Here is a 12,624-nt window from a genome sequence, read left to right as displayed (position 1 = left end):
AATCCTGTTTAAAATTATTACTAGGTCAGGGGTGCCTGGGTAGCTCATTCAGTTAAGCATCTGACTTCAGCTCAAGTCATGATTTCATGATTCATGAGTTTGAGCCCTGCATAGGGCTTGCTGCTGTCAGCACAGAGCCTGCTTTGGATCTTCTGTCCCACTCTCTCTCTGCCTCTCCCCTACTGCCTCTCTCTCTCTCCCTCAAAATAAATAAATAAACTTAAAAAAATAAAATAATCACTAGGTCATACGCAAGTCAATTTATTTATATTTTGGCAAATAGGAAATAACATTAGCACATCCTGGATAAAGTCACTTTAAGGAAGAAAGGAATTGAGAACGAACTGATGGCTACCAGAGGATAGGGGGTGGGGGATGGGCAAAATGGGTGAAGGGGAGTGAGAGATATGGCTTCCAGTCATGGAATGAGTAAGTCACGGGAATAAATGGCACAGCACGGGGAATATAGTCAAGAGTACTGTAATAGCGTTGTGTGGTGACAGATGGTAGCTATACTTGTAAACATAGTATAACGTATAGAATTGTTGAATCACTATGTTATATACCTGAAACTAATGTAACATTCTGTGTCAACTATACTTCAATAATAAGGACTGAATGCATTTAAAACAATATCTCTCAGGGGCGCCTGGGTGGCTCGGTCAGTTGAGCCTCTCACTCTTGGTTTTGGCTGGGGTCATGATCTCAGCGGTTTGTGAATTCAAGCATGGCCCACATCAGGCTCTGTGTTGACAGCACAAAGCCTGCTAGAGAGTCTCTCTCTGCCCCTCCCCCGCTCATGCTGTCTCTGTCTCTCTCAAAATAAATAAATAAATAAAATAAAACAGTGTCTCTCACATGGCAGATATTAGCTATTGTATCAGTCTCCAGGACAATTCACAGGGCCAACAATATCTGTCAGTTCCTTCAGTTGTGGATCAAATGCTGCCTATCTTTTTGTCCATGCTTACACATCCTTCGAACAAGGCCTCCAAGACAAACTTCTCTGCAAAATTTACTGTTTTTTTTTAAATATCTCTTTTCATACATTGCCTTCTTCTTGTGCCACCCCTTCTGACCCTTTGTCTAATGGGTTGATGCCAATCTGTCCATCAACTGTTCCATGTGTTCTAGATGGTAGCATACATAGTATGAAGAAGAAAGACTTTAGGGTTGGCTGGGCCTGGATCAGAATCTCAGTTCTAACACTTGCAAGCTATAGCACTGGTCTCCCCGGAGGTCTTCTGTAAGATAAAAATTAAAACCCCTAACTAATGCCTTTGTAAAATCAATAATAAGAAGTCCTGGCCTGTGGAACTCTCAAGAAATGCTTGTTTTATTTTTATTGCTGTTGTTATTAATTTGAACTGGACAGCACCTAACCCATTGCTAGGCACAATATGGACATTACTGAATCACTAATAGAGAACAGTTTATATCATTTCCAAAATAGCATAGGGCTCAACAAAAACAGGACATAAAATGTACACGTTTGAATAGGACAAAGCTGCAGGAGCAGGGGGGTGAAGAGAGGTAAAACCAAAGCATTTGGAAATGCCTGAGACAAAGAGACCTAACTGGAGAAGTGAACATGGGTATCCAGAAAGCCAGGGATCCTGAGAAAGGATTGGGGGGAAAAAAAGGAGGGGAGAAAAAGGTGAGCTCTGATGTCAAGCTCATCCACATCATCGTTCTGTCTGGAACAGGTCCTGGCTAGTGGAATGTACTTGAGATTACATTACCAACTTTTTTTTTTCCTTAAAAAGCATCACAACCAATCTGAATTCCTATGTTCCATCATACTCTAATAACAGATTTGTAAGTGAATCTCTCTAGGTTATTGAGCTAAATAACATCACGTTCCAAGAGATGGATGAATTCCCAAGAAAACAATTTAATGTGGGGGATAGTCACAGGTGAGAAAAGTTATGTAAAAAAAAGGTCTAAATAAAAAGGAGCAGCGAATAAAGGATTTTCAGAAACATTTTTCCAAAATTCCCTTTCATTGTATACATTTCTTAACTATCAGGTTTTCATTCCTCTGCATCTTATTCTTATTTCTCTCCAATGGAAATTTCTCATTTCAATTTTAATGAATTAACACAGTACTATATATTTCAAAAAGATCTACAAATATTTTTGGCATGTTCAAGAAAGGCTGTATGTTTTTATAGCACACTCTCCTTAAACAGGACTATTTGTCATTCTTTGAAACACTAAGACATAAAAAAGAAAAGACTCTGACTCTGTGTGTGGCCACACTACTTTGCTTAATGCACTAAATGCAAGGTTTTTTAGGGAAAAAAATCAAGAAGTTTCTGCTTCATTGATAATCTGACAGTAACTATTTATTGAAGGTAAAATACTTGTTGTCTGCTGTCACTATTTGTTTTAATACATAATCTTGCTAACTAAATGAGCTTAAAGCAATGCAGATAAGCAATGGCATGTACAGGGTCACTTAAATGCCAATTTGACTCTTTCATAAACTTTGGAATTCTTTTCCCATGAGTCTACTCTCAGCTACTAAATTGTGAGTAATATCCATTTACAGAGTTTAGGCTGGCCATAAAAAGGTTGTCTTCCATGTCCAGCACACCTTTCAATGCCCTAAGCAACAACAAAAGCTAATAATTAAAGCTTCTTTGAGCCCTAGTAAAGAGTTGAATGAAGAAGAGTCTAGAATAAACCAACCCATAAAAATCTAGTGGTAAAATAAGGAAAAAATCAGTTTCAGCAAGGTGATTGGCAAAAGATAAGCCCATAAATCTAACTTGCATTTACACATTATTATTCAAAATTGTGGTTGTATCCCTGTGTATTAAGAATTTCCATTAAAAATGAGGGGGGGGGAATAAAACATGATATAATGGTAGAGAAAAATAAGGTCATCTAAATTACCAAATTGGCCTATAAACATTTTGTGTTGGGTTAAATTTTATTTCATTTTGCCATAACAAAATTAACCAATATAATAAGCAGTTAATACAAATTATGCATTACCGTGACCAAAAATATCAGATCTGACATGTTAACATTTAATTTTCCTTTGTCTCAAAAAGAGCTATTTTTATTATAGTTATATCATTGTTATGTCATTAAACTAAGTGCATTGGTCAAAAGCATTAATAGAAAGAAGTGTGAAGTATACCATATATATCCTAACCATAATATCTGATACCAACTCTTCCTGTGGGAAGGTTTAACTTAGATCTCATATATGAATTTCCTCAATATTTCTTCTTCCTTTAAAAACGCATGTTCAGTTATCAATGCTACTGACAGTAAAAATTGTAAACATAAGGAAGTTACTTTTTTTTAGGTAGTTTTTGATCCTGTTGGGGTTTTGTACACCTTCCTTGTCTCTGTTGTGGAATTCCTAATTTACTTTTTTGTGTTTGCTTAGCTTCTTTTCCTCTGATTTGCAAAAATTCTGATGATTTCACCTTCAAGAAAATATAAAGTATGCTGTTAAGGAAAGTTGTAACATGAAAATTAGATCTTTCTCTCATATTTAATGGTTTACCTTATATTGAAGCTCCTAATTTTTATATATATTTTATAACAGAATATAAACCCTAAAGGTAAGTTGATATTTTCCTCTAAATCCTTGCCTAGGTTTTCACATATACACCTCAATAGCAATAAAAATACTAGTACCATATTTATCTGTAATATTTTATTTATTGCCTTAAAACTATTAAAGAAGAAATACAAGATATTTTTCCTCCATAAATCTTCTCTTCTTGATTGGTATTTTTTCTTTAAGATTTTATTTTTTTAAGTAATCTCTACACCCAGTGTGGGGCTTGAACTTAAAACCCCGAGATCAAGAGTTGAACGCTCCACTGACTGAGCCAGACAGGTGCCCCTTGATTGATATTTTTACTTTTTTTTTTAATTTTTTTTTAACGTTTATTTATTTTTGAGACAGAGAGAGACAGAGAGAGACAGAGCATGGACGGGGGAGGGGCAGAGAGAGAGGGAGACACAGAATCGGAAGCAGGCTCCAGGCTCTGAGCCATAGGCCCAGAGCCCGACGCGGGGCTCGAACTCACAGACTGTGAGATCGTGACCTGAGCTGAAGTCGGACGCTTAACCGACTGAGCCACCCAGGCGCCCCTGATTGATATTTTTAATAGAACTTGCCTTTAGTCTCTTTAAAAGTTTGGCATGACTGGTGGTTGCAACCACAAGCCAAAATGAATAACTGTTTTGAGCAATGTTTATCAATTTGTACTTATTATACTATTGTATTGTTTTCTATTTCTACTACTTGAGGAAAATCAAATGCATTTCTATTTCTTAAATAATTGCCTTTTAATCATTATAGGTATTAGTAGTATTGTTTTTCTAGATTTCCTAGAAAATTTTCAGAATTCGTGATAATAGTTCATCTAAAAATATTTTTTCTCTGTTGGTTGCTTTGTTTGTTTGTTTGTTTGTTTGTTTGTTTGTTTTTAAGCTGGATTTAAGGAAGAAAGCAGAGAGAACTTCCTTAGGGAAAGCAGAAAGATATGGTTGAATAAGTAGAAGGAGGCCAAATAAAGAGAGGTTCTCCTAAATTAGGTTCAGGGTTTGGGCTCCCTGCAGTAAATAGGAGAGAGCTATTGCAATTTCATAGGTAAAGAAGTGATGATGAATAAGAAAAGCTCAGAGTACAGACCATTCCATCTCACTACCTAGTTAATGTTTGAATTTCCCTAAAGTTTCTCCACCTAATGGTCATCTATCCTGGCTTGAACACGATGAGGAAAAGAGGACTTGGATATATCCAAAGGCAGCCACTCTCTCTGAAACTCTCCCAGTTTGTTTGTTTGTTTGCTTGCTTGCTTGTTTGTTTGTTTGTTATACAGCCTAACAATTTTTACCCACCAGTCTCATTTCAAACCTCAGGAGCACACAGGTACAATCTAGCTCCTTCCATTTGATTGACAATCAAATATTTGAATACAGCTGACTCTCCTGGACCCATTTTCTCCCAGATAAACATCATCAGTCCCTTCAATTCTTCCTTACATGTTTCTGAAGTACTGTGCTTTTTCATCTTGAATGTTCTCTTCCAAATGGTCTCCAATTTGTCAGTGTCGCTCCTGGGATTGGATACCCAGATCCGAACACAACATTTGAGGTGTGATGTGATCAGATTAACCAGGAGAAAGATGATCCTCTTTTATGGTATTCGTCAATCAGCACAAACTATGATTGCACTTACCTTCCTACCACAAACCTAAGTGATAGCCTAAAACTCTGAGGTCTTTTTCACATTTGCTCTACATCACGTCACCTCATATCTATGCACTTAGCCTATGGACCCAAGGGCAGAACCATTCACACATTTATCCCAATTAAATTTCATCTGAGGTCTGGCCAACCAAATCTTACCAATCTCATTTGGATGTTATCTAAAAATCCAATCAGTAAATCTTCCATATTCTCATCCAAATTACTAGGAAATATGTTGAATTAGACCCAGCCCTGTTGCAGTCCACTAGGGACTCTTATGACGAGCTGTGCATCCTTTGCATAACTAATTACAAATCCATCTAGTAGTTCACCTGATTGCACTCTTGTCTACAAAACTGTCATTTGGAAGCTTACATAAATGGATTGCTATAATCCAAAGGCTAATAACAATAACTAATGTTGATTGAGCATTGTTGTAGGCCAAGCTCTTCACCATGATAGCCTTGCATTGAACTCCAGGTCTAACACTTTTCTGATGTTCAGTCTAGTAATTCTAGAAAAAGAAATAAGGTTGGTCTTCTGCAGCTTGTCCTTAGGAAACTCAGGCTGGCTCCAAGTGATGGCTGTTTCCTCTTATAAGCAGTATACTGGGGCTCTTACAAGGTTGTTAAAATTCTTTTAACGAATCATTTAATCATTCCAGAGTTTTGTCCAAGATCAGTGTATACATACAGAAACCATAACCCTTATCCTTAAAAAAATAAAACTCAGATTTTCAGCTGCCAGTCTCCAGGCTTCTAGGTCCTCTCCTACTAACTACAGCACCTCCTCAAAGCTGCTGCTGACAGGGGTGCAACAGGCTTCAACCTATCTACCTGAGCTGACAGGCTCAGATATCGAAGTTAACTCTGAAAATCTTTAACCAATCTTGGGCTTCAAGTTTCTTTTATCACTTCTTTTTCTTTTCGTTCTAAACTAAAGATTATTCTCCTTGTCAGATTTAAGAGAAGCAAAGTACAAGTTTATCAGCTTCCTTTTCTCTATGTCATATTTCTGTTTATTTAAAACTTCAGCCTTTTCCCAAAAATAAATTAAGGTAGCTCTGTCACATGTTGTCATCACATTATTCATTCATAATGACAGGGCTATCCTTCCTTTTTTCTCTCTTTGCTCTTAAACTAATATGAAAAAAAATACTTTTTTTTTTTATTCTTAGCATGATTCACAGGCCTAAACACATTCTGAATCTTAGGGTTTTTGATATAATTGTTACAGCCACATGCCACTTTTATGTTTATTTATGGATGTGTATTTCTTATTTCATCTTTTGTGTATTTTTAAAACTCTGAATGGAATAGATCACTCATAACTGTTTTCTGAGAACTGGAGGGATTTAGGGCATCCCACATCTCTTAAACTTTCTTCCATTTAGAATCTCAGGACAAGTGGTATCTACATTTTGTACAGACTTTTTACCCTTTTCCTTCCTAAAATGCTCAACAATCCTCTCACAAGCCCTTGTGTCAGTCATTTCTTCATAGTCACCATTATCTAATTTGTCTTTTTTATTTAATTTATCTAAATCATGTTGGTCATGACTTAGAGCAGAGTCCTAATAACCTTTATTACACTAATGAGCTTCTAAGAATATAAGTGGCCAACAAAGTAAAGACTGATCAAATTCTGTTTTTTGTTTTTTGGGTTTTTTTCCTGAATGAGACCTTCTGGCATTTTTCTGAGCAGTGCTCTTTTATCACACCTTTTGGGTAGTTCTATTTGCTATGTCAAAAGAGGTCTTGTCCCCAAATCTGGCCTGGCTTGCTGGAGTATATTGTTCCTCATTCCTGTGCTAGAGATGCTAGAGACTAATTTTATGACCTCGAATGTGCAGAGTAAAGTTCATGGATTACAACTGATCTTGAAATGTTAATGCAAATAAATACAAGATACTTGGTGGGATGAGTCACAGGAATACTTCCAGTGCCATTTTCTATGGCATTTTTAATATGTCCCACACTATCCCAAAAACAATAATCCATAAAGGTCTTTTTTGGTCCTCTTTTCCTCCTCTTTTTTTTTTTTTTTAATTTTTTTTCAACGTTTTTTATTTATTTTTGGGACAGAGAGAGACAGAGCATGAACGGGGGAGGGGCAGAGAGAGAAGGAGACACAGAATCGGAAACAGGCTCCAGGCTCCGAGCCATCAGCCCAGAGCCCGACGCGGGGCTCGAACTCACGGACCGCGAGATCGTGACCTGGCTGAAGTCAGACGCTTAACCAACTGCGCCACCCAGGCGCCCCTCTTTTCCTCCTCTTGAAACACTTCTGGTTCCAGTTTAGAGCTCTCTTAATCCATTCTCCAAGTCTTTCTTGTCCAACCATTTCTCCTAGTTTAATGAGGACACTCCATCCCTAGTCATTTTTGCAAGTGAGAGTCTGTTTTTGTACTTAACCAGACACCTGTTTATTGTTGTTATGAAAAACAGTGTTGCCAAGGGGTAAAGAGTAAAGGTTCCAGAATTAGACCATCTCAGTCCAAGCCCTGCCTTCATGACCTAACATGATATTTATACTTGGACAAGTTATTTATCTTCTTTATGACTCAGTTTTTTCAAACACAGTCTTGTTAAGAAATCAATTATTAGGAAAACATAAGATAACATATGTAAAACACTTAGCAAAGTGTTTAGCATGTGGTAAATACTCAATAAATTTAATTAACTTAGGGAAGGACTGCCTCTTTTGACCAAAAATAAATACATTTCCATAATTTCTTAATAATATTTAACAGCAGTCACAACAATCCAAAAGAATTAATGTGAAACTTTTCTAATGAGGGATTTGAATTGCTTCCAGGCCATGGTGGTTAAATTGCTATCCAGAAAGTCCATGTCATTTTTTAACACATTTAGTAGCTAATCATTTGCCTCTCATGCCCACATTTTATTTCCAAAGTCCCAATGTTCAGGTAGAAGTATAGATGAAAACACTACCTGTGCCCAACAGCCTAACACTTTTTCATTAAGATGCCATAGTCTTTAAAGATACTGTCGGAAAGGAAAGGAAAGGAAAGGAAAGGAAAGGAAAGGAAAGGAAAGGAAAGGAAAGGAAAGGAAAGAAGAGAAAAAAGAGAAAGGAAAAGAGTATCTAAGATCTCCACACCTAGAAGGTGTCGGCCTGAAACACAGGATTCACCTGGAGGAGTTAGCAATGAGTGGGTTCACTCAGCCTTGGCAGAATTCATTTCATACCCCAAGTGTAAGCTTTAGAAAGATAGCATGACTTCTGATGAAGTCTGTAGCTCATCATAGGATAAGTCCTTTCTCCATAGCAATGGTGGATTTTCTCTGGTCAACTATTATTTGTGCACCTTCCTTATTACCCATTATTCCCAAAAGATCAATATGCCAGCAAGATGAACTTAAGAAAATAGGGCTTGAGAAATGAAGGAAAAAAAAAAAAAACAACAGGAGGAAACTGCACTAATCCAAACATAACGTCACCAGGACCCAGACTAGGTTGAGGGCAACTGGAAAAGACAAGGAAAAAAATTACAAGCAATGTTAGGAGGCAGGGTGTCTGGCTGGCTCATCTGGTAGAACATGCAACTCTTGATCTTGGGGCCATGAGTCTGAGCCCCAAATTGGGTGTAGAGATTACTTAAAAATAAAATCTTAAACAAATAATAATGTTAGGAGGTATCTAAGCCTTGGAGACTGATTATGGGTGAAAGCAAGGGAAGGGAAGATCACAGATAAATCCAAGGTTTCAGAGTTGGGATTTGTGGCACAGGTTGAAGAATGGCCAGTTGAACTGGGGAAAACAGAGAGGAACATGGTCTTCAGTGGGGAGAGGGGACCCAAAAGGAGAGGGAAGGTTATTACCCAAGAAGTAGTATCCATTTGAGTAAGTCAGAGAGCTACCCATGGTAATAATCAAGACAGTATTTTGTGGTTCAGAAAAAAAAAGTGGCTTTTTTAATCCTAATAATAATGTACCAATTTTTGGGGTCCCTGGGTGTCTCAGTCAATTAAGCATCCGACTCTTGATTTCGGCTCAGGTCACGATCTCACAGTTCATGGGTTTGAGCCCAGCATCAGGCTCTGCTCTGGCAGCACGGAGCCTGCTTGGGGTCTCTCTTTCCCTGTCTCTCTCTTCCCCTCCCCCACCCGCTCTCTCTCTCAGGATAACTGAACATTAAAAAAAAGTACCATTTTAAATAAACTCATTTAAGTCAAAAAGTAACTCAGATTAAAGAAAAGTAATAAGCAAATAGTAGTAAGGCAATACACAAACATGGTAAAAATTGTTAAATTACACATATATAAAATGAATTTGGAAAGCATTCTCACAATAGGAAAAGACTCAGGGTTAGGATAAACCTATAAACAGGGCAAAGATGTAAAATATACAAAGTTCACCCAGTCCTGGTCCCTGGGCTATAGTTCCTGACTCCCTCAAGACAGTAATGGGAGGACTCTTGGTCAATTTCTGAAAGCCCTGAGGTTCCTTCACTCCTTAAATATGTGTCTTCTCTCTCCAGAGTTGTAATTAGGTTTGAGACTAAAAGTCTGCAAAACACAATTTGCATATTAGAGAGCCCTTTTTTCAGGGGGAACCTACCTCCATGCCTTGGCCCTTACCCAGGCCATTTTTTCACATTTGCACATCCTCAACAATCATAACTGTTTCCAACACAAATAATGTTTTACCTTTAAAGATTTGGCTGCTTTGGAATCACCTATGGGCTGTTCATCTTTCAAAAGTTTACTTGATTCATCTGCTGGTTGAACTTCCAGAGTTTCCTGAGATTTAAATACTATGCTTTCTGTTTCTGAGACTCCCCACTCCAATACATCCTCTTGTTCAAGCTGGAAAATACTTGATAAAGTTTCAGGAAGTTCCTCAAGCACATTCTGTAGGAAAACATAAATGTATGTTTAAGATCTTCTTATTGGTCCTTCCAAAGTTTTAAATCACACAATGTTTCTTTCTAACCATAAAATGATTATAAAAATGCATGATTGAAATTAAACAAAGATAGTAAGTTTCCTGTGAAGATTTAGAAATAGAAGCTCAAATTGAGTTAAAAATGTAAAGGCTACCAAATTATTTCCTCTGGCTCTTGTCTCAGAAAATACAACTACCCCCAGGTTATTATGCACCAACTCTAAGGAAATCATAAGACTTCAGTCTTACCCTGACTTCACCCCACACGCATACAGAATCAAGGCCCACAGAAACAACTGACCTCTGCCCAATCCGAGGTTCTCTGGTCCTAAGAAATGTGGTTCCTACTAGCCAGATGCTCCTCCAGAAGACTGATCTCAGGTCCTCAAAGAAGAGCTGACCCAGAGGTCTCAAGAAGACCACCCAGACATCCCAACTCTATCCCAAGCCCTAATGAAAAATTCTCACAAAATATCAGTCTTAAAACTATTTTGTCTTCCTTAAAAATGTCTCAGTGGGGCGCCTGAGTGGCTCAGTTGGTTAAGCATCTGACTCTTGATTTCAGCTCAGGTCATGATCTCATAGTCATGAGATCAAGCCCTGCATCAGGCTCCATGATGTGTGTAGAGCTTTCTTGGGATTCTCTCTCCCTCTCTCTCTGCCCCACTCCCACTCATGGTGTCTCTCTCTCTCACTCTCCCAAAAGAAAGAAATAAACATTAAAAAAAAAAGTCTCACTGACTTAATCTGTATCTCACCAAGTCTTATGGAAAATATCTTTATAGCCATATTTGGATATTAACCAATTTTAAACCAAGATTATTTGGGATTATGGAGTACTGGCAGTTAAAACTTCACTGCCTCAAATTAACAGATGATAAAACTAGTCTGACTTACCTAAAAATCTGAATTCTAGAGAATGACTTGAAAATGCAATTGTACTACTTTGTTCTTGATACATTCATTTGCTAATAAGTAAAATAAGACGTAAAGCTGGTGAACAGTACCAAATACTACATAAATGTCTTTATTACGCCAAAAGGGATGGCTAAACCAAGAAATTTCCATTTATAAAATTAAACTTTAATCTGGAGCTCATATTTTTATAAAACTGCTTACTGGACATTACTATAATTTATTGTAACTAGATGGGACATTATTCAAATCCTATATCTGTCAATTAACAGATGTATAATTTTGGTCAAGTTAATTAACCCTTTTTAGTCTCATTTTCCTCACTGATAAAAAAAAAGAGGTTAACAAAATCTTTTTCATAAAATGGCAGAATAGATACCCTCGAGGGACAGGTGCCATGGGCCCTATGCTGTCTACTTATGACAAACTCATTCGTTTCATGCACCACAGATTTGGCACTGTTTATCACTCTCTTTCTTTTGAATTTCTCTTCTACTGGCTTCAACACACACTCCCAGAATTCTGGTTTGGAAGACTAAACAGATGAAGGCACCACCCTCCAAAATAGAAAATGAGGAAAAAAAGTTTGAGGAGAGGCAAATGACCCTCTTTAGTACTCATCCCAGCCTTATTTCTCCACAAAATGTTTACTGGTCCTATCACTCTGTGCCCTGCCTCTATTTCAGAATGTATCATACTGTATTATAATTGTCTAGGTAATCATTATCACAGTTGTAATCATCAACATATAGAAGCATTATCTCATTTAAATTTAATCTTCCACCACAACTCCATGAAGTAGGAACTGTTTGTAACCCCATTTTGTGGATGAAGAAATGGAGACTTACAGAATTAAGTAACCTGCCCAAGGTCACACTGACAGTAAGTAGCAGTGCTCTGTTTGAACCTAGACAACCTGATTCCAACCTGTACTCTCTTACCCTCCTTCCCCTATACCCAACAGACTAGCACTTCTCAAAGTGTGTTCCACAGACTCCTGGCAATCTTTGAGCCCCTTTCAGATGATCTGCAGTGTTAAAACTATTTTCAAAATAATATTAAGCCTTATTTGCTTTTTTCACTGTGTTGACATTTGCAGTGATGATGGAAAAGCAGTAGTAGGTAGAACTATGAACCAATACTTTTCTTTTTTTTAATTTTTTTAATGTTTATTTATTTTTGAAGGAGAGAGAGAGAGAGAGAGAGAGAGACAGAGCATGAGCAGGGGAGGGGCAGAGAGAGGGGGGGACAACAGAATCTGAAGCAGGCTCCAGGCTCTGAGCTGTCAGTACAGAGTGCCACGTGGGGCTTGAACCCACAAACCCTGAGATCATGACCTGAGCCAAAGTCAACCAACTGAGCCACCCAGGCACCCATGAACCAGTACTTTTCAAATTATTAACACATGAGATTACAAAAGTGTACAGGGGTAAAGAGCCATTCAAAGAGCAAGGCAGATCAATGGATTTTAATGTAAGGATATACAATAAGTTAATTTATCTTGTTTCAGGTTCCCCATTGCAACTCATCTTTAAGAAACTACCACTTGTACAGTTTGGATGTATTAATAGA

General features: G+C 37.6%; 1 protein-coding gene across 5 annotated transcripts in view; it reads right to left on the bottom strand.

Moving 5' to 3' along the window:
- The window catches only part of TTC6 (tetratricopeptide repeat domain 6), a 198,148-nt gene that overhangs the window by 116,992 nt on the left and 68,532 nt on the right, over positions 1-12,624 (bottom strand). For all 5 annotated transcript variants that reach the window (XM_042989590.1, XM_042989588.1, XM_042989587.1 and 2 more), the window contains exons 4-5: positions 9,900-10,103; positions 3,313-3,446 (exon numbers count right to left, since the gene is read on the bottom strand). In XM_042989590.1, coding sequence (XP_042845524.1) covers positions 3,313-3,446; positions 9,900-10,103 — 338 coding nt within the window. The remainder of the gene's footprint in view (positions 1-3,312; positions 3,447-9,899; positions 10,104-12,624) is intronic.

Source organism: Panthera tigris, chromosome B3, assembly GCF_018350195.1.
Source record: "Panthera tigris isolate Pti1 chromosome B3, P.tigris_Pti1_mat1.1, whole genome shotgun sequence".
Taxonomy (NCBI): domain Eukaryota; kingdom Metazoa; phylum Chordata; class Mammalia; order Carnivora; family Felidae; genus Panthera; species Panthera tigris.
The sequence above is the reverse complement of the archived record's forward strand: the minus strand, read 5'-3'. Positions and strand labels throughout refer to the sequence as shown.